Raw genomic sequence first — 23,237 nt, forward strand, 5'->3', positions numbered from 1 at the left:
GCTGAAAGATTAAGGAACACGGCAAGAGAGTTCATGGGAAAGTATCTTCGCTTAAACTTCCTAATTCTTATAAATTTTGAATACCAACACACCTTTATGATATGCAATTCTCTCTCTCTCTCTCTCTCCCTCTCTCTCTCTCTCTCAATTCAGTCATATTTTCTTATCAGATTTCGATGTATTGAGTATAGATAGAGCAGTAAGTCGAAAACACTTCCATTTCAATGGCTTCGACGTCAACTTCTTCATCCTCTCCACGAAGCTCATCCGTCTTGGATGATCCATCAAATCCTCTATTCCTGCACCATGAAGAAAGCCCTGTTGCTATGCTTGTGTATCAACCTCTCGTGGAAGAGAATTACCCAACTTGGGCAAGATCAATGCAAATGGCATTGATTGCCAAGAACAAGTTGGGGTTTATTGATGGCACATTGACTCTCTCATCTCCAATGGTCAAAACATCATCGGCAATTCAAGCCTGGGTTCACTGTGACAAAATGGTTGCTTCATGGATCCTCAATTCCGTTTCTCAAGAAATTGCTACAAGTATAGCCTGTAAGGGCAGTGCTCTTGAAATCTGGAACGACCTTAGGGAAAGATTGTCACAAGGAAATGAACCATGGGTTTTTCAATTACAGAAGGATATTGCTGGTATTACTCAAGGACAATCATCAATTACATCAACCCCAGGTACTAAGGTATCTTCTTCTTCGGGAAACAAAAATAACAAGAACTCTAAGGGGAAAGAAAAGCTCACTTGCAATCACTGTGGAATGAATGGTCACATTGTTGAAAAGAATTCTAGTTCTGCATCTACTTCATTTACATTCGCTCAGGAGCAATGTCAACTGTTCTTGGCTACGTTGGGAACTAACTCCACTTCTATGGCAGGTAATTTTCCTTTTTTGCAGAACTTTCATATTCCTGATTTCAGTTGTGATTTGAGGCATTCAGTATTTTCTGGAAAAAAAAAAGAAAAAAAAAAAAAGGAAGTGGTTAGTAGACATGCATATGAGGGAGATACATCGGTTGTGGATACTGGGGCTACAAATAAAATTGTGCATTTTGTAGCTCTACATACCACTATCACATTTGTTAAGCAGTGTGTTGTGGAACTTCCAAATGGTGAAATAGCTATGTTAACTCTCATAGGATCGGTTAGAATTTCAGTCCACCTTTTCCTTGAAAATGTCCTACGTGTGCCTACATCTTCCTTCAATTTATTATATCTTAGTCTGCCTACTGAAAAATCTCCTATGTTGTCTTGTCAAACTATCAAATTTCTACCTCATATAGGACCTTATATGCTGGAGGCCAATTGATGTGGGTGAGGTTCATAATGGACTTAACTTGCTGCAAAATTCAACTTCTCAAACACTTGTAATTCTATTCTTCCTTCCTTTCATCTTCCTGTACACAAATTCTTTGTGAATTTTACTTTGAACTCTAGTTACATGAGTAAGCTGTGGCACCTTAGACAGGGGCATCCCTCAAGTGTTGAAGGGATGTACTACCAGATGTAAATGCCGCTTCAAATAGGACTTGTGACATTTTTTCCTCATACAAAACAAAAGAGGCTTCCATTTCCTTTTCGTTATCATTTTTATGTTGAAGCTTTTGATTTGATTCATTGCGATGTGTGACAGGTTACAAATATTTTTTGTACCATAGTTGATGACCACACTATATCAACTTGGATTTATCTTATGAAATCCAAGTCAAACACCAGATCTTTACTATTATCCAAACAATGCCCTTTGAGTTTTTCATGATTGAATTGTTTTAAACTCATGGAGTCATACACCAACATAGTTGTGTTGCTACTCCACAATAGAATTCATTTGTAGATAGGAAACATCAACACATTCTATGTGTAGAAAGGGCCTTGAGGTTACACTCTAATGTTCCATTGATGTATTGGGGTGATTGTATACTCACTGTAGCGCACATTATTAATAAACTACTCTATAAGCAGATTCCTTCCTATTCACAGCTTAAAATTTTAAATTGCCTTTGTTTTGCCTCTACTATAGCCCATAATAGGTCCAAATTCGATCCTAAAGCTAAGCAATGTGTATTTTTAGGGTACTCATTTGCTGTTAAGGGTTACAAGTTACTTGATCTCCACTAATACTTGCTTCATCTCTAGGGATGATAGTTATATGTTTTGCCAATGAGTTATGAATTTCTTAATTCTACGAAAATAAAAATAAAAAACTAAAAATGCTGAAATCAGAAATAAATACTAAAATCAAAATAAAATCACAATAAATGCAATGCTCTGGTCAATGTTCTCATTCTCAACTCTCTTTTTTATTCAGTAACAGTCAGTTAGCCTTTTGTATGGGGCCCAATCTGGTTTTTCACGTACAAACTATACAAATTGAAATAGATTTACATATTGTGAGGGACAAGGTACAAGCTGAGACTATAAAGTTACATCATGTTGTTACACATTCCCAACAAGTAGACTTGCTGACAAAGGCTTTGAGCTTTATTAATTTTCAACACTTCTTTCCAAGATGGTTGTGATCGGTACTTTTTTTGGTAAGTGGTTGTGATCAGTATTCATGCTCCCATAGTCCATCTTGAGAGGGAGTGTCAAAAAATTGAAACAATTGAATAAGCATTTTGTTATTTTTTATTATTTTTTTTATGCTACAATTTTATTTTTTTAAAATTTTTTTTAAGTAGCTATTGTGCTTGTCGCGTGATTGTCCATGCACAACTATCATATTGTAATTAGCGAATAGGATTTGTACTCTTTGAGTATAATAACAGAGTTATAACTTCTTTTGATTATTAATGAGAATTAGATATTTTCTCATCAGATTTCGATATTTTTGGGTGCAGAATTTGCAGCCAACAACTCAGAAGTTGGTGGTCCAACAATTAGTGAAGAAAGAATTCCATCACTCGTAGAGTACTCATATACCCCATCAGCCAAGTTGGAGTCTGTTAGTTCTGTATTGAATGGAACAAATCCAATTCCAGCCAACAACTCTGATACTGATGCTAATGGAGCAAGAAGCCTTTCCATTTCATTAATCTTCCCACCTGCCATGTCTGAAATTGAAACAGATGATAGTTGTTCAGAATCTAATGAAACACCTCCTGCAGCAGCACAATTCTCTTATTCTATATCATCATGCTTCCCACCAGGTAGGTCTGAAACAGACAGTACTGAAATTTATGAAATAATTCCTACTGATCCTTCCAGCACAGCAAGCCCTACAGCAACCGACAAAGAGATTCTTAAGCCGAAGAGCAGTAATAATTCAAAATCTAAACCGAAATTCTCTCATTCCAAAAAAAACTCCATATTATCATTATTTTTCGCAGCTATGTCACTAACAAACAGTTCCAAAAGACCTAGACACACAATCCTAACAACAAGATTCAAAGGCGTGGAAATTATAGTTAGGGAAAAATTTCCTTTGAAAATGCTACTTGAAGCCACTAACAACTTTTCAAAAGATTGCGAGATTGGAAAAATTGGCTTTGGCTCACTGTACCGTGCCATTTTAGATGATGGCCGAGAAGTGACTATTCATCGTGCTGAAATTTCAATGTCTGAATTCGCACGTGGAGTGGAAGCTTGGTCCCGACTCGATCACAAGAATGTTGTTCGCTTATTGGGATTTTGTAAAAATGGTGAGGATGGCTTATTGGTCTCCGAGTACTTGGGATACGGTACCCTTCATTGGCATCTTCACAGTCCTGAAAGTTCTTCTCTAATGTCATGGGCTGCCCGGATTAAAGTGGCACTAGACATAGCCAGAGGCATTGAATACCTACACGTGTATGCAGTACCACCAATCATACACCGCAATATCAAACCGCTTAACATATTCCTAGATGCCACGTTGACTGCTAAGCTGTCTAATTTCTTCTTATCTGTGGAAGCCCCTGTGGACAATTGGTCTGGTTATGAATGTGAAACGTTGGCGGGCACTTTTATGTACATGGCGCCTGAGTATATGTATAATAGCAGGGTGACAACCAAAGTTGATGTGTACAGCTTTGGAGTTGTATTGCTAGAAATGTTGTCCGGGCTCAAGGCAATTCATACAAATGAAAATGGTGGGCAAATCAGTATAATTAGTTTTTTAGCGCCATACATTGCCCAAAAGGAAATTTACAGGTTTATGGACCCAAAAGTACCACCACCTACCACATTGGAAATGGAGGCACTGGCAAATATTGCATACCTAGCATTGGATTGTGTAAGTAAAGAACGTGAACTTCGCCCCTCAATGACTACGGTTGCAAACACCATACAAAGTACCTTGGAAGGGATTTTGGAAGGGCAGGTAATTGCTTACAATTCAATTGCAAGTAATTGTGAATCACTTAGTGATGCGGAAAGTGAATCAATTACTGATTCGGAAATTGAACTGAGATAGACTGGCAGAATATCTTAAGAGAGCTGCAGCGCAAAGAGGGCACAAACGACAGGGAGCGACTCCCTGCTGAGGGATATAGGAAAGTTGGTAGGAATAATTGTAATAGCTAAATCTATTTATTATGTGTTTTTTATTTTTATTTTTTACAAATAAATCTATCTGTTGTTGCTATTCAAATTTTACATGTCAGGTTTAGTAGTCAAGCCAATTCACTGTTGTTTGCTTGTTGGTATTTGCCGGTTGATCATGTTATTCATTACTCTAGGAAAGTTTTAAACTTTTAATTATTTGCTTGGCATATTAGTCATGAAGGCAATTCAAGACCAGATTGCTCTAGGACACTAACCTAATTGTTCACATATATCTTGTCTGACGTTAATGGAACTGTTATCTTGGTTTGATGCTTTTTTTAAATTTTTTTTTTTTTATTAAAATACAAAAATTATGCAGCAATAAGGTGGATATCATATGCTCAATAGACTAGCTTTGGAATTAGATATTAGAGACCTAGGGGATGTTTGGTAGAGTAATTTAAAAATTGTTGTTTGTAGTTTTTTGAAATAAGTGTGGGTGAAAAAGTGTGTTGAAATGCGTAAAATGCTGTTTAAAAACTAAAAAATGTTGTTTGAAAACACAAACCAAACGAGTCCCAATAGACTAGCTTTGTTGTATCCTTTTCACAGGCTAGAACATATGTTATATAGCCTCTTTTTAAGTCTTTAGCATTCCTGCAGCCAATTTGTGAGGTTTACCCCTATTAAAATAAGGGGGTTCATACAATTGTCACCCTTGTGATTTTAATGTGAGTATGAATTTGATCCTTGCATTTTCGATTTGAACAATAACCACTTGCACTTTAATTTTGTCAAAATTTAAACCTTTTATTTGTATTTCCCATTAAAGACTAATGCATCTAATCATACGGTATATGCATAGTTCTATCTATAACATCAATAAGTTTGATCTGGATGTGTGATTTGATGCAAATTTCGTACGGTTGTTAATATAATCTTATAAGCTTTCCAACATTACCTTCTTTTGCACAAACCTGAGGTCCGGAGGGCCCTTGAAGAGCAGCCAAATAAGAATTTGCAATATATATATATATATAAAACTGAAACTTAATATTTATTGTTACTATACTCCTGTCGAACTACATCAGCGCCACATCATCTAATTATTTTCTACCTCTTGTTGTCCCTTTCTAAACTTTTATTCTCCATATTCTTTAAAAAAAAAAAATACTCTTCTTCTCCCTATTAGTCCACATTTAATATTACACTTCGTTGAACTTTTCTCCTCCCTCTTTACCTCTCCACTACTCTTTACTTGACTGTTACAATTCCTTCATCATTTTCTCTTTCTTATATTTTGACTCTTCTTCTCTCTCTTTTATTTTGTATATATTCAATGTCATCTCTTCCAATCAATCCATGTTTTCCTCCACAAAAAAGTGAGTATTCTCTCTCTCTCTCTCTCTCTCTCTCTCTCTCTCTCTCATGCGTGCACGGATTTTTGTTTTTACTTATAATTGAGATTAAGGTTGATGGTTTTTTTAAAAAAAATGTGTTTTGAGATAAATATATATATATATATTTATATTAAGGTTGACGGTCTATTTGTGGTAGAGGATGCTGAGTTGATCAAGAAAATTCCCCTTAGCCGAAATGCAGCAGAGGACACCTTATATTGGCCTTATTCCACCTTCAAAAACTACTCTTCCAGGTCTGGTTACAGATTCCTTAAAGAGGAGTCGGGGATGCAAGCAAACCCGCAAGGCCCCCCAATCCGTGATAAGTAGGTATGGAAAGACATATGGCAGATGCAAGCTCCACTAGAAGTAAAAAATTTTATTTGGCGAGCTTGCCGTAATGCATTGCCAACAAAACAGGCGCTGATGCGAGGAAAAATTATAGTGGACCCAATCTGTGAAAGGTGTAAACATGATGTGGAGGAAACGTAGCACGCATTATGGTCACGTTCGGAGTTGGATGTGGTGTGGGCTGATCAGGAAGCGTGGAGTTTTAGATAGGAGATTGAGTTCACGGGTGTGAAGGAGTTGTTGTCATGGATGATTGGGGAAGGAAAGCCCCTGGAACTGTTTGCTTATACGGCTTGGAATGTTTGGAATCAGAGAAACAAGGTCCAAATGAATCTTCAGTTCAGTCCGCTTCATCAGGTTGCAGAACAGTTGAAAGTAATGCTGGCACAATATTGAGCAAATATGCAAGGTACAGAAGTGCAAGTGAACAGCGGTAATGGTGGAATAACGTGGTGGTCTCCGACAGCTGGATTTGTGAAGATAAATTTTGATGGTGCCGTGTTCAGTGACTCAAACATGTCAGGTATTGGTAGGGGTGTCAAATGGGCGGGTTTGGGTGGGTTTGGGGTGGTCATAATTGGGTTGGGTATATAAAACTCATTTACCCATTAAAACCCATTTAAACTAATTGCTTTTAACCCAAATCCAACCCAACCCAATTATTATGGGTAAACCCCAACTTACCCAATTACCCAATTATCAAAATTACTAAAATGCCATTATAGTAAAAACCCCAACACTTTCTTGAATTCTCTTTTCCATTCTCTCTAGTTTCCATTTTTGAGATTAAAAATTTTCACAAAGCACATCCACGTCAGCAATTATATTAAAAATCCAAATAAAAAAATATTTTCCTTTTTTTTCTATTTTCTCTCACTTTCTTGGCAACCAAACAGTGCAACAAATACAAAAAATGTCATTTCAAGCTCAAAATTTTCCTAGAATTTCGAAAGCAACTATCCTGGAAACAAATAGAAATTCTACTGAACCAAAAAAAGAGAAAAATGAATGCATCCTTATCAATTACTCCATTCTTAAATTACCCAAATAAAAAAAAAAAAAAATCAAACCCAGTAATGGTGTTTGAGATATAATGTGAAAACTATCAAGTCAAAAATTACCCCAACTCAAGCTTTTGTCTTTCACGATCAGTGAGCTTGGCAGCAAACCCATTGAAACTCCTTTTGTAACTTCTAACCAAGCAATTTTCTATAGAACTAGAGAGAGAGGGAGCGAGCATAAAAAGTAATAATTGCTTGCTAGTGATACAATAAAAAGTTCGAGCGGTGCTCCGGTGGAGATGACGGCGAGCCGAGTCTGGACTTGGTGATGAGCCTTCACGTTTTGGTGTCGATCTACTCGAGTTTAGGGCGGTTCGAGGAGGCGATTTCGGTTTTGGAGCGGGCCATTCAAGTTCCGGATCCTCCTAGAAGCGCCGATCACGCGTTCGCGGCGTTTTTCGATCACATGCAACTCGGCGACATGTTTTCGATGCTTGGACAGGTGGATCGCTCAATCGCTTGCTATGAAGAAGGGCTTAAGATCCAGATCGAAGCCTTGGGCGAAACCGATCCACGCGTCAGAGAAACTTGCAGGTTTGAATTTTTGTGCTTTTGATTTGCTAAATGTAGATTGGATTGCCATAGAGAAATGTGTTTGTTGTGCCTCATTGTTCTCTGTGAGAGCTAGAGAGAGCAAGCGAGAGGAGAGAGAGAGAGAAGTGTTTGGGGTCCGAGAAAGTGAAGGAAAATAAAAATATTGAAACATCAGAGGGGTTTTTTTTTTTTTTTTTTTTTTTTAAAGTTGGAATCGAGTATTCTGCAGGATTTATTATGTAAATCTGTCTGCCTCAATCGATCGGAAATTAGACTCGATCAATCAAGACTCATGTAAATTTGTTTTCTGCATAATTTTCCAACTCAGCCCAAGCCCATATAACGTGTAGGGTTTTATGTTTTGCCCTAAGTATAAAAGGGAAAACCCTAGCCATGTTTTGAGGTTGCTCTTTATGTTGTGTGTGTGAATCTCTTGTGAGATCTAGAGGCGTTTGCCTTCACATACACTTAGGGTTATCAAGATCTAGATTGATGTCAAAAGCTTGGTGATCAATTCAGTTACAAATTCAAGAGCTTAAATATATACAAGCGGGAGTGCTTGCCCTTACTGGGAATCTAAGAAAAAAGTAGTTCGTGGACTCGGAGTTGTCATGTGGTTGTGGTAGTAAGTTTCCTACTTGAGGTAGTAATAGTATGTTAGTGGTCTAAGTTGCTATTGTGTAAATTTTAATTCTTTCATAGTGGATTTTTTTTTACCTTAAGAATAGCTAGGTTAAATCCTCCTCAGGTTTTTTACCGGTTTGGTTGTCCTAGGTTATCATATCATTGTGTTCTTTATTTTTCGCACTTTACAATGATATGATTTATCTGTGTTAACCTAGATCTACATAATTTGACTAAATAATCACTTGGCTAATTAATTAGGTTAATCTGGTTGTATTTTAAGGGGTTTAAAAACGTACAGTGGGTAATGAGGGTATATATTGTGTGGGTGAAGGGTAAGAAAGTCACACTTAAAGTCCTCTAGGCAGAGTGTTTCACGAGTACCTCGCGAGATGGCTTGTCTCGCGAAGTACTCACAAAATGAAGCCTAACACTTGACTCTTCAGCTTCCAGCATGTGCTTCTCACGTGCCCTTTTCGCGGGAACTTTTACTCGCGAGCTTCTTGCGAGCTAGTCGCAAAATTGCATTGATCTTCATTTTATGCTCAATTTTTCACCAACTTAATACTAAACCCAATACAATAAAATCTCACAAAATATGAGGAACAAAATTAATGCAATTACAACACTTTTTGTCATTTTTCCTCAAAAAAAAAAAAAAAATCAATAACAACAACACTTTTTTGTCATGGAATAAAGCCAACATAAAACATAGTTGTAAATCACAACTTTATAGATAGCAACTTTAAATGAGTTGAAAAACAATCTATTAACTTCCTCTATTTAGAGTTATTTTCCAAAAAAATTTAGTGGAAAACAATCTTTAAAAATAAGTTATACTTTTTATGTAGATCGAAGATAGTTTTCCTTTAACTCGTCTATTTTTATACTAACAAACACTAGAAAACATAAATGATAGGCCAAAAATGTATTGACCCCTTGTGATGAATTAATTAATTAATTAGCCAAGTTTAATTAATTAATCAAATTAACATGTAAACGTGTGGTAAGCACAAACAAATCACAAATTAAACTAATTATGTAGTGGAAAATAAATTGACTCGGTGATTTGTTTATGAATAGGGAAAACCTACACGGCAAAAACTCCACCAGGTGATTTTAAGGTCACCACTCCCGAAATTCTACTATTATTGCAACAAGCGGTTACAAGTAAAGGAATCCCAGTACCTTATACCAACTTAGAGTTGAACCCTTACCCTAATACCCAATTGGACTTGTTTTGTAGTAACAATTTCTCCTTTTGATGCATGGCTCTCAGTACATGGCTAACCAATTGCGCAAATCCCAGTACGCGACTTCAATCACCAATTAGAGAATGTTGTTGGCTGCAAAGTTCTTTAGTTCATCCTACGATGAAGATCAAGAAGATGCTTTGTCACAAAATCCTATGGTGCACATGCACAAGAACTTCTTCAGAAAGGATGAACTAGGACAAAACTTTGTCTCCGGTCACAATTTGCTTGAACAAACTTTGCTCAACACTTGTGCAACTTGTGAATACTTTGACGGCCCTTAAAATAATCATTTTATATGTCTAGGGTTAGGAGAAAAGAAGGCCCAAAGACACATTCATAGATCCCAAGAAAATCATATAAGAATTCTAAAATTCTTAAACCTCAACAGATAGGAGCTGTCGAGCACACCGCCTGAAACAGCTTTCTTAAGCTCAATAGATGCAGCTGTCGAGCTTTAATGAATTTGCATTATTCAGCTTGTTTCTTGGACAGACTTGAATGGCTTTAACACTTGATCTTGAAACCTTATTTCTTGAAGTATTAAAAACACCTAGATCTACTCAAATACAAGTAAAGTGCGTTTTGTCAAAGGATTAGCCAATTACATAAAATAGTGACATATGTTCCTAACAAGTGAATCACATATGTCCTAACAATAAAAAACTATCTTTACATAAGGTTTTTCATGGAAACAAATGAAGCGTTAAGGAAAAGGCTAGACAGCTATTGTTTAACTGTTATCTTATTTCTTTGTTGATCTTTGACACTTCCCCGCAAGATGAGCTTCAGATTTATGAATATTAATGAGGGTAACATGTAGCAATTTGAGCTCACCTTCTTGGACTTTGTACGTTTTTAGACCCCTTAAATGCAAACAGATTAACCTAGTAATTTAGCCAAGTGATTAACTTAGGTAAATTATACAGATCTAGGTTGTCACAGATAAATCATATCATTGAAATAGTGCAGAAAATAAAGAACATAACGATATGATAACCTAATAAAACCAAACCGATAAAAAACTTGGAGAGGATTTAACCTAGCTATCCTCAAGGTAAAACAAATCCACTATAAAGGAATTGAAGTTTTACAATAGCGACTTAGACCACTAACATCCTATTACTACCTCGAGTAGAAAACTTACTACCACAACCATGTGACAGCTCCGAGTTCACGAACTACTTCTTTCTTGGATTCACAGCAACCACAAGTACCCCTACTTGTGTTTTTCTTTAAGTCCTTTATGCAGCAACTGAAACGATCACCAAGTTCTTAACATCAATCTTGATCTTAATAACCCTAAGTATGTATGAAGGCAAACACCTCTAGATCTCATAAGAGATTCACACACACAGCATAAACAACAACAGTAAAACGTGGCTAGGGTTTTTCCTTTTATACTTAAGACAAAACATTAAACCCTACACATCATATGGGCTTGGGCTTAAGTTGGAAAATTTTGCAGAAAAACAACCTGCACGAGCTTTGATCGATCGAGTCTAATTTTTGATCGATCAAGCTTTGCAAATTTACACAATAAATCTTGCAGTATACTCGATTCCAACTTTACACAAAAACACACTTTGAGCAACCTAAATCTAAACTAAATGTTTTGATCATGGTTTGCCAACATTACACATTAAAGTTCTAATACATTAGTTCCTAATTCCTTAGAACCTAACAAACTTTACCTCTCAATACATGACAATCCATCTCTACATGCTTGGTCATCCTCTCATGAAAATCTTGATTCTTTCCAATGTCTAGTGCTGCTTGATTGGCACAAAACGGCAAAGCTGGTTTAGAGTGATCAATCTAGAAATCTTTCGAAAATAGATGCACTAACCAAGACAACTCTTGATGTGCTGCAACACTTTATACATAGGGATTTTTAGGAGTATCCATATATTGGTTTAGTTTATGAACTACACATGTTATATTTGGCACGGTAATGGTAGATATAGCAACCTTCCAACTTGTTATGGATCTTAGATCCTAGTCGAATGAATTAATTCCAATTAATCATATTATGTTGGTTAGTGCAAATAATCACTAATATTGTGCAAAATTAAAAGGAGTAGAAAAATATATAACGCACAACAGTGGCAGAGTTAGGATTTCAGTTTAGGGGCAAAATTAAAATAAAAAATTAATTTGAAAATTATTAATAAATTCTTATAAAAAAAATAAATATACAATTGGAAACTAATGCTATTTTCATACAAAATCTAATATATATGTAATTTGAAATAATTTGTCACTTGCAAAGTAGTATATTCAATTACTTTAAAGATACAACTTATCAAAAAACAATTACTTTAAAGATATATAGAATTCAACATGCTTTCTCTATTTAAGTTAATAAATAAAATAAAAAACCTAGAATTTGAAATTGTGAAAAAAAAAAAAAAAAAAAAAAAAAAAAAAACAAGAGATTGAAGAAAAAAATAGTAACGGCTTTGGGGTTTTATTACTGTGAATATTTGGGACCCATGAATTACAATGGAGAGAGACATGAAAAAATTCAATAATTCTAAGGTAAAATAATAATAATAATAACTGTTGGGGTTGTTTTATAGGTTTAAATTAGTAACAGCATGAAGAGTAATTTAATTCATTTTGGAATTAGGAATTTGTCATTCTTATTTTGAAGGTGATTCCATGATAGTTGTAAAGGCTCTTAATCAATGCAATTCATCTTCTTCATCCGCTGGACATATTGTAAAAGACATTCAATCTATTGCTATTTCGCTTGTGAGCCACTCCTCTCATATTAGGAGGCATGACAATGTTGTAACCCATACCTTAGCCAAGAGAGTTAGGATTTCTTTTTCTTATTTTAGTTTGGATGGGGCATGTTCCTGTAGACATTATTTTCCCTTGTCGTTTCTGATTTTCCCGGTTAGTTGATAAATAACACACACTGATTGGTCCCTCAAAAAAAAAAAAAATTGTCCACTTTTTGCAAATGTTTACAACATTGTACACATTTTGTGTGTTTACAATATAAGTTTACATTACTAGTACAATACTACAAGGCAAACTAAGAATTTTCCTAACCATTACTTGTAGAAAAATAAAATAATGTCAAGATATATGGGTCCAAGTAAGAATAACTAAAATTTACCAACTCAACTATTGTGAAAATTATAGTATTTCTAACATTTGAGGGGGGGGGGGGGGTGATGCTGTGACAACTTATTAACTTTTTGCTGATTTTTTTTTTTTTTGTTAAAAGTGTTATAAAGTATACTTGTGTGCTAGGTGAGGAAAGTGAAAAGGTGAGACAAGCTCAAGCTAATATTGATTTGCTTTTAATATAACTTAATTTTGTTGTGTCTGAATAAAATATAAAAAATTAACTAGACTGTCATTTTATGGTTCATACTTGTTGTTTTGTGTTTTCCTCTTTTAATGACTTAAAGGGGGAAAAGTCATATAGAAGAGATGGATGGTTATGAAAATTTTGGTGGAGTCAGTGGGTAATTGCCCCTCCTTGACACCCCTAGCTCCACCCTTGACGCGCAATATGGTAATCTAGGGAAAACCAATGGAACAATGTTGGGAAGATAAATATCTTGGGGAGAGTCCTTGAGTAGTTATTATAACATATAGAGACTTTACTTAACCCAAATGGCCTAATTAAGCTCATTTGATATAAGCTCAACTATGTTATATTAACTACTGATTCTTCTCACCAATGTGGAACTTTACTTTCATGTGTATACCCAATGAAAAATTGTCCCAATGTAAAAACTATTAGGGGAAAACTTTCCTAATTAAGCAAATCCACTATAATAAGAGAAGTTTTACAATATCAAGAAAAACATTTTCCAAGAATTTCTGACTTGTAGACAACTTATAGAGAAAGCCTTTCACTACATTAGAGCATTTGAACTCTTCAAATGTATGGACCACCTCCATGAATGACGCAACCTTGATCACGATTGAAACCTCTAATCGTCTTCAAGAACTTCTTTATGGTTTTCTTCATAATAGCAAGTTTGTGGACGTAGCTCTGGTGTCATGTTGTTTACCAACTGATGTTCAAATTTACTTGAAATTCTCTAGTATGGTGGGATTGAGAGAAACTTGGTTACACAACCCTAATGGAACAATTTTTTTTTTTCCTTTGTCGAAAACCTCTCTAGGGATGCCTGATCATGTCCTTTAAAGCACAAGTAGTATTTGAATTGGGCTTGAAATAGACATGTTATGAGCTTAACTTGAAAGTTGGAATTTGAAAGTTATTTTGAATCTTAAAACAACTAAATTCCTGAAATTTATGAGTTATTTGTTATTTTTTTATTTGAAAGTTATTTGTCTACTTCAAATAGACTTGTTATGAGTTATTTGTTACGCTCTTGTTGAGCCATATCAGCACAACATTTCGGTTCATTTTTATCAACTTCGGTCCAGTTTAAATCGTTTTAGAGATTGAACCATTTGTAAGAAGTAATAGAAACAAATTTCGATCATACTTTACATTATTTTACAAAATACACCACCTTATATATATATACATAAAAAGAGAGAGAGAGAGAGAGAGAGAGAGAGAGAGAGAGAGTAATTTAATTAAGAAACATTTGAGTTTGTAAACAATGACATTAATGTTCTTTTATTTTATAGGTTACAGACATTATTTTGTAAATGGTATGTGCGTAGTCATTAATTTGTCATCTTATTCCTTGAGAAATTTCTTAAACCAATGGGCAGAAAATTTGGTATACCTTTTCAACCCATTTTTGTAGTCTACATAGTTGATGCCAAACCGAACGGTAAAACCTGAACTCCATTCAAAGTTGTCCAATAATGACCATGCAAAATATCCCTTCACGTTAACACCATCCCTACATCGAAAAATGGATCAATTGGACTTTAGAAACCACAATTTTCATAATTGTTAATACGGCATATTGATGTTAGTACTAACAAAGTCATATTATCATTAGATTTGAAAGAGATCTTCTCTACTTACTTGATAGCCTTATGAAGATACTGAAAATGGCGATAGTGATAATCAATTCTATAGTTGTCTGCAAGAGCTTCCTTAAGCGGCAATGTAGCATTATTGAGCTCATCAGTTCCTATTATATAGTGCAAATTTTTTAGATTCAGATGGAAATCAAACTACCATTCTTTTTAGATTTTATATGTCTATGGCTAGTACCATAACTTTATGCGACCATAAATGAAAAGTTCAAGAGAAAATTACCATTCTCGGTAATAAAAATTAATGGGTCATGGTACTTTTTCTTTGCATATAATAGAATCTTTCGAAATCCTCTTGGATAGAGATGGAGCCAATCTGAAGCAGCCTGAAAGATTTTAAACTCATTAAAGATTCCGTATAAAACTCTCTCTTTACACCCTCTAATGAAATGATGCCACATTATTCTTTTTTCTTTTTTCAAATGGGAGAATAAGGTCTATCAAAAAAAAAAGGGGGGGGGGGGGGGGGGAGAATAAGGAACACCACACTCAATAACAAATTAACAACTTAAAATCCTATACATCCTGATTGTTCAATTTTTTGATTAAAAAAAAGGTTAAAACCCAACGCCATAGAAGCCATCAAAGTACTCGCGGAAAACACTAACAGGAAGGAGAAGCCGCTGGAGATTTTCAAATGTGCAGGGTTATCACAAATTAATTTTTTTTTTTTAATTTTAATTTTTTTATTTTTTCTGATGGCCTACGACAAAAAAACTAATTGGTGTTTTTATTTTTTTTATTTTTTTTTGATGGGGTTTTTTTATTTTTTTGATATAAGATAGAAATTTTATTTTAGTATAACCTAAGTGTATATGTTTTTTCAAATAATTATTTTTTATTTTTTATTTTTTTCATTAACCAGTAGGTATTACATATATTTTCCATGGAAATCTGTTTCTTCAAAAAATTTTCTACAAATACTACTGGATGTTGCTAATTATTCATCAACCTGGCATTATGGTCAATTCCTTCAAAGAACTTGTTTTTATTAATCAATTTAATTTGTATCTTATGTCCATCAAATGAAATATTTTTCATCCGCCTGAAACGGAAATTAACTATTTGTTGCTTTTCAATTTAGTTCGAGGCAATGGGTTTCGAGAAAGGAGATTGAGAAATCCGTTTAAGATTAGTGAAAGTCTTTTCATACTTCGTTGCATTTTTCAAACTATGTGTGTCTACTTTTAAGATTAATGAAAAGGCGTTAATTTAGGATTAAGAGAATTTCTGGCGGCTTATCCTACTGGATTGGATTCCCGATGCGTTCTCCAATCATATTTCTACGGCATTGGGTTGTTTTTGTTTTTTTTTTTTTGTTTTTGTTTTTTTTTTTTTTTTGTTTTAATTTAAATCTGAAAAATATTAGGATTTTACTGGGTCGTAATTTGTAATTTGTAATTTGTGAAGTATTACAACTATAATTTTTGGAATTATTTAGAATATTATTTATTATTACTTTTAATTTTTTGGAATTCTTTAGAATATGATTTCACTTCTTTGTTGTCAAATTATTTATGGATTTTTCTAATCAACCTAAAATTATTATATGATAAATTCTTATATTAATGATGTATTTTAAAAATTTTTTATTTGGAAACAATTTCTAAGTTGGATGACAAATTAAGTTCCTTCTTTTTAATTCAAAAACTATTAGTTATCTTCCCTCTTATATCATTTTTTGTTTTTTTTTTTTTGTTTTTTTTTTTTTTTTTTTACATTGATAGTTGGAGGTGATGGATTTTGAACTCTAGATATTTTCATTAAAAATACTATGAGGTGTAATTTAGTTGAATTACAAGGTTCTTGACTTATTATATTCTTTAATTCTTTTCAATTTTTAGTAAATATGACACGTGACATTTTAGAAATTCAACGATCATAAAAATCTATGTAAACCAAAACAATCTTTTTTTTTTTTTTTTGAATGTAAACCACACACAATCTAATAAATGAAAATGACATTCGTCTCACATAATTGCTCCTGTCAGTATCATACCTTAGAGAATGATGCTAATAAACAACTATTATTATTATTATTATTATTATTATTATTATTATTATTTAAGGGACTTCTTCTGTTCAAACTCCTTATTTTTTAGTACAAAAATATCCCTACACTTTTATGTTTAAGTAGAGACAAAATTAAAAGACAATCCGATAAAAATGCAACTCTAGTTATTATTATTGTTGTAGTTGTTGTTATTATTATTTTCATTATCTTTAAGTTGTGAGGAAATTAAACCATTTAAGAATTTGCATAAAAGAAAGAAAAAAATTGAATCAAATTTTTGTAACCGTCTTGAGATCAATATCAATCTTATGTATGTTCAATTTCATACATACCTTTGGACCGATGGAGATCCCATTGCGCTCAGCTGCCACGACAATAGAAAAAAAAATGGTCTTGTTAGTACTTATGAGTTACATAATAAAATCAAAATCATGGCTCCAAATGTTTGAGTTCATACTAGTAAGATTGGCTCGAAAATCTGTCAAGTAGCTGCTTGCGTTTTCAGCATTGGAGTGATCTGAATTGGCTGCATAATTAGCAGTATAGTAGTTCAGTCCTAGAAAATCCAATGACCCTTTTACTAGCTTGGATTGCTCTTTCGTGAATTTGGGTAATCGGTTGCCAACAAGAGATCGCATGCTATGTGGATAGTCACCATTGGTTAGGGGATCCATAAACCTGCCACAAACCACGAAATTTTAAGTCTTTATTGTACCTATTATATTAAACTAGCAAGGGTTTTTTATTCTTTGTAATTAACTAGCAAATTGCGTAATAGATGTCCACAACAAAAAGGCATTTAGTTCTAGTATACCGTATACTTACCATCCAAATTTGAAATCAAGGGCTCTTAGCGCAGCATCATGGTCGTGCCTCGAGTTAGAGAATGGCACATACCAGTTCGTATTTAGAGATATACCAATAATGCCTTTCTGTACTTCCTGCACATAGTGGAAGCTTGCTTATTTATAAAGACACACTCAAGCTAATGAATTTATATTTTTGTCAACTTTTAACAAATTAATTCATAAGCTTTCAACAAAAAGTTAATGCAATTTCACACTAACGGAAAAGATAATTTCACACTAACTGAAAAAACAAGTTTAACTTTAATTTATCTAAGTTTATCCTCATTGCAAATGGTGTTCAAATAAAGTACCTTAGATTGTCATGTATCAAGTGCAATGCAACCATGTTTATTGAATGGAGTACAATTTTCATGCCAAAAAAAAAAAAAGTAAAATTAACATAAAAAAATTTGGTGGTCGAAACCTGATACTTTTGCTTGTACACTTTGACAGCCAATGCATGAGCAAGAAGCTGATTATGTGCCGCCAAATACGGCTCTGTCCCAGAATCTCCACCGGTGCAATTTAACTGCTGCCAACTAGAACACCGACCTGGTGGTGATTGGCCCCTAACAAAACCTTGACTGACGTAGCTTAATGGTTCATTTAATGTGATCCAATGCTTGACACGATCACCAAATTCTTTAAAGCAAAGCTCAGCATAATCCTGAAAATCATCCCTAAACACATACATGCAAAAGTCTCCAAAATATTTAATAACTGACAATATACTAATTAATTTTGAATTTGTATCTAAGCATGTCATTTATAGCGTAAATAAATGATTTGAACTTGGATATCTCTAATCTCTATTTGAATTACTAGAAAGTAACAATGAGTTGAGTTATAAAGTTGTTGGTAGCAAAATGATTTTACGTAGATTAAAAATTTTCTTTGTTAGTATAATACATTTGTGAATTGATAATAAATAATGAATAAATAAAAAATTAATGAAATTACACTTTCTAACTTTTACAGATTTTCAATTCAATCATCTTAAATCCAAATTTCTCATTTCAATACTTTTATTTTTTATATATTTCAATATAGTCATTCTATTTAATTTTTTCCAATCTCACTATTAGTTTTAATACTTTTCATTTTTCAAAAAGATATCATTTTAGTGGAGCAAATTGAACAAAAGGGTTATATTGGAAACAAAAATAAGTCAAATAACTCATTATAGGACTATATTAAAAACATGTGGAGGTTAAATGTTATATTGAAAGTGTAGTTTAATAAGTTAATGCATCATATCATGATCTCACATAAATAAATAAATTAAAAAAAAAAATCAATGGTAAATTCGAATCAAACGATGTCAAACTCAATAATTCTGTAAGACAATGACCTAGCAACTTCACAAATAAGTCTCACTAATTAAAAATGTTAAGGTCATATTTTTTTTTTATTGTCTAATTTTTTATAAAATGCACTTTACTTGTAATTGGATAGATCTAAGATGGGCTTAGTACTTTAAGAAACTTGTTGTTCAAGTCAAGTATTAAAGACATGAAAATTGATCTAAGAAACAAGTGAAGAAAAGCTGCTCATTAATTCTCAACAAATAGCTGCTATCGAGACTTAATTCGAAGCTTGATAGATAGCTCGATACCAACTCGATCTATCAAGAATTATGATTTCAAAATTTCCAGATTTGAAATCCGGTCTAAGCTTATGTGTATGTGTAAGGTTTCTTTTCTCATAACTCTAGACATATATAAGGCTTATTTTAAAAGCCGTCAAATATAAAGACAGTGGCCAAGTGCTTAATTTCTCTGTAAGAAGCTACTGCTTTTGTACGCTGTTACATTTTGTAACTTGATCTTCATTATTGATGAAATAAAGAATTTTGCAACCAACAACATTATTCAAGTTGCTGGAGTTAGTCACGTATTGGGATCCATGCAAAGGGTTAGTCATAGATTAGAGATTTGTGCATCAAAAGAAAGAAGGCTACTAAAAGATTAAGTCCAATTGGGTATTGGAGCGAAGGTTCGACTGTAGGTTGGTATTTCGAGATAGGTCAGGGTAGTTAGTAAGATTCCTTATACTTGTAACCGCTTGATTGTTGATTAATAGATTTTTAGGAGTAATAACCTTAAAATCACTCGATGGGGTTTTTGTCTTGCGAGGTTTTCCCCATTTGTCAACAAATTACTGTGTCAATTTTATTTTCCGTTTCTTTTATTTTTTATATATTTCAATATAGTCATTCTATTTAATTTTTTCCAATCTCACTATTAGTTTTAATACTTTTCATTTTTCAAAAAGATATCATTTTAGTGGAGCAAATTGAACAAAAGGGTTATATTGGAAACAAAAATAAGTCAAATAACTCATTATAGGACTATATTAAAAACATGTGGAGGTTAAATGTTATATTGAAAGTGTAGTTTAATAAGTTAATGCATCATATCATGATCTCACATAAATAAATAAATTAAAAAAAAAATCAATGGTAAATTCGAATCAAACGATGTCAAACTCAATAATTCTGTAAGACAATGACCTAGCAACTTCACAAATAAGTCTCACTAATTAAAAATGTTAAGGTCATATTTTTTTTTTATTGTCTAATTTTTTATAAAATGCACTTTACTTGTAATTGGATAGATCTAAGATGGGCTTAGTACTTTAAGAAACTTGTTGTTCAAGTCAAGTATTAAAGACATGAAAATTGATCTAAGAAACAAGTGAAGAAAAGCTGCTCATTAATTCTCAACAAATAGCTGCTATCGAGACTTAATTCGAAGCTTGATAGATAGCTCGATACCAACTCGATCTATCAAGAATTATGATTTCAAAATTTCCAGATCTGAAATCCGGCCTAAGCTTATGTGTATGTGTAAGGTTTCTTTTCTCATAACTCTAGACATATATAAGGCTTATTTTAAAAGCCGTCAAATATAAAGACAGTGGCCAAGTGCTTAATTTCTCTGTAAGAAGCTACTGCTTTTGTACGCTGTTACATTTTGTAACTTGATCTTCATTATTGATGAAATAAAGAATTTTGCAACCAACAACATTATTCAAGTTGCTGGAGTTAGTCACGTATTGGGATCCATGCAAAGGGTTAGTCATAGATTAGAGATTTGTGCATCAAAAGAAAGAAGGCTACTAAAAGATTAAGTCCAATTGGGTATTGGAGCGAAGGTTCGACTGTAGGTTGGTATTTCGAGATAGGTCAGGGTAGTTAGTAAGATTCCTTATACTTGTAACCGCTTGATTGTTGATTAATAGATTTTTAGGAGTAATAACCTTAAAATCACTCGATGGGGTTTTTGTCTTGCGAGGTTTTCCCCATTTGTCAACAAATTACTGTGTCAATTTTATTTTCCGTTGCTTTTAATATTTTTGGTGATTTGTTGGTGCCTCCATGATTTGCATGTAATTGAACCTAATTAATCAACTTGGGTAATTGAATTAATTAACCGATGTCAAGCTATCTTAACTCAACAAAAAAATAATAATAATAACAATAATCAAAATGGGTAATCAATTTAAATGTTAAATCATAATTATGACGAAATTTGTGAAAAGTATACTAATTAGAATAGTCGATTATAATGTAAATTAACCACTTACGGAATATGAGGACTCAAAAAACCACCATACCCATCTTCCAGCGTTTGGGGAAGATCCCAGTGAAAGAGGGTCACAAAAGGCAGTATACCTGCATTTAGTCGTAGCAAACAATAGTGAATTAATAGTGCATGATAAGTTGATGACTTCCCTATTCACACCTCCAGATAGTGCATGATAAGTGCATTGAATTTAAGAATCATTCATGACCTCTATCTAGGAGTTTATTGATTAGTTTGTTGTAGTATTTGATTCCTTCCTTATTCACACCTCCAGATAGTTTTCCTTCTGAAATGAGTCCCAAAAATGAGATTGTTAGGAACATAATATGGTCACAAAACAATAGTAATCCATTCTAGCCTAAGATGTGTACTTGATGTACCCATTTTTATGTCCTTGTAACTGGATGGTTTTCACCTTTTATGGAATTATGAAAAGCATAATCTTACTTGGTAGTACTCGAGACCATGAGATTGAGAATCTGTATGCATCTAAGCCCATATTTTTCATAATCCGAACATCTTCCTACAATGTTAAATCACAAAGAATATATAAATTTTTGGAAAAATATGAGATGAGGATTTCTTATATTGTGTTTATCTTGATTTTTCGTTAGATATGCTCAATAATTAGAAAAAAGCATGTGGAAAACATAATTGTTTTTATAAGCACATGTGGCAAACATAATTGGACCTTGAAAATATATATTAAAAGAAGTCAAAATATAAATGTCAATTAACAGCTAATTAGGAGCTATAACACACACATATAAAACAAGTGGAGAGAGGATGACAAGAGAACTGGTTCTCCTTTTAAATAAAACAAAACTATGAAATTGTGCTGCAAAACTCTTGGTAATTAGGAGTTAATTAGTATGAGTGGTTGTCTTTCGAATTTTAATTATGAACAGAACAACATATATACCTTGTAGCGATGATATTGATCAACAGCTATGTCTCCATTGCTTCCATCCTTTATCTTACCTGCAATTTTGTTGTAAGGATTTTTTTTTTTTCTCTCTCACTATTTAAGAACTAGTAATTAGATCCATAATAAAAATGGAACTAGTACCTAAGACTCCCAACCATAACATATACAATTTGACAACAAAGTTGAGAAGACAAGCTATTTCTAGTTCTCTTTTGGGTTTACCACTTACATTATTGTATTACCTACGATTATTTTAAATGACAAAATCTCCTAATTTTGTATTTTTTTTTAATTTAATAATAATGATTCATAATAACTTTTATAAATCTAAACTATCATTTTACTTAAAATTTTAAATAACATGACAATTTGTACATTGTAGGACACATGGAGAGAGAGAGAGAGAGATTGAGAGACCTGGATATCTATGAGTGAAAGCGTCCCATCCACTTGGTCCTCTACCACCTTCATTTGCTGCACCTTCATACTGGAAATTTGAAACAACACACATGTACGTGCACGTAATTAACATAGAGGAAATTGTGATACAAATTAACATAGAAGAAATTGTGACATAATTACCTGATAAGCCGCCGCTGCTGTCCCAAAAATAAAACCTCTGGGAAAACTGGTCCGGTTGAGTGAAGCAGTGTCATAGCTTTGTGAAACAGCAATGCCATTAGTCAATAAGCCAAGAAGAACTAGGAGGCCTAAGACTGGATAGCCTTGAACGGCCATAATTGATTTTGGGTTTTTATTGGGTAGCAACTAGGTATAATCCATTGGGTTTTTTTTTATTTATTTATAGAGGAGCACTACGTAATCTATTTTTTTTTTAGAAAAGATAAAAATAGAGATGTTTTTTTTTTTTTTTTTTTTTTTTTTTTTTTTTTTTTTTAAAAAAAAAAAAAAAAAAAAAACATGGAAAAGGAGAGGCAATATGTTAATCATCATAGCTGTCCTTCAACTGATTGTTTGACATTGTACTTAGAATTATAGATATCCTCCAAAATAGATTTCTCCCTGTCAAAATCCACAAGATTGAGAAAATTCCTCTAATTGGATTGATTAATTAGTCTATACAAAGATTTCGTTTATGTACAATGAAAATAGAGCAAACCGTGATTAGCTTCTCTTACTAACTTTTTCTCTCTTAATCTTCTGC

The 23,237-nt window shown here is 33.3% G+C and overlaps 2 protein-coding genes across 2 annotated transcripts; one reads left to right on the top strand and one right to left on the bottom strand.

Annotated features, from left to right (window-relative positions):
- Positions 1–4,784, top strand: LOC112016293 (calmodulin-binding receptor-like cytoplasmic kinase 2). The gene is made up of 2 exons (XM_024048824.2): positions 1–891; positions 2,854–4,784. Exons 1-2 carry the CDS (start codon positions 225–227, stop codon positions 4,404–4,406), a joined length of 2,220 nt encoding a protein of 739 aa, XP_023904592.1. The 5' UTR covers positions 1–224; the 3' UTR covers positions 4,407–4,784.
- A 9,600-nt stretch (positions 4,785–14,384) lies between these two features.
- On the bottom strand, positions 14,385–22,810 carry LOC112010823 (beta-glucosidase 12). The gene is made up of 13 exons (XM_024043189.2): positions 22,655–22,810; positions 22,490–22,559; positions 22,067–22,125; positions 21,592–21,667; positions 21,353–21,430; positions 21,146–21,233; positions 17,982–18,237; positions 17,535–17,650; positions 17,167–17,387; positions 17,042–17,073; positions 14,919–15,021; positions 14,682–14,790; positions 14,385–14,553 (listed from the first exon to the last, which is right to left on the bottom strand). The coding sequence occupies exons 1-13, from the start codon at positions 22,808–22,810 to the stop codon at positions 14,385–14,387; spliced, it is 1,533 nt and encodes a 510-aa protein (XP_023898957.2).
- Positions 22,811–23,237: the final 427 nt, after the last annotated feature.

Source organism: Quercus suber, unplaced genomic scaffold (assembly GCF_002906115.3).
Source record: "Quercus suber isolate HL8 unplaced genomic scaffold, Cork oak 2.0 scaffold_906, whole genome shotgun sequence".
Lineage (NCBI taxonomy): Eukaryota > Viridiplantae > Streptophyta > Magnoliopsida > Fagales > Fagaceae > Quercus > Quercus suber.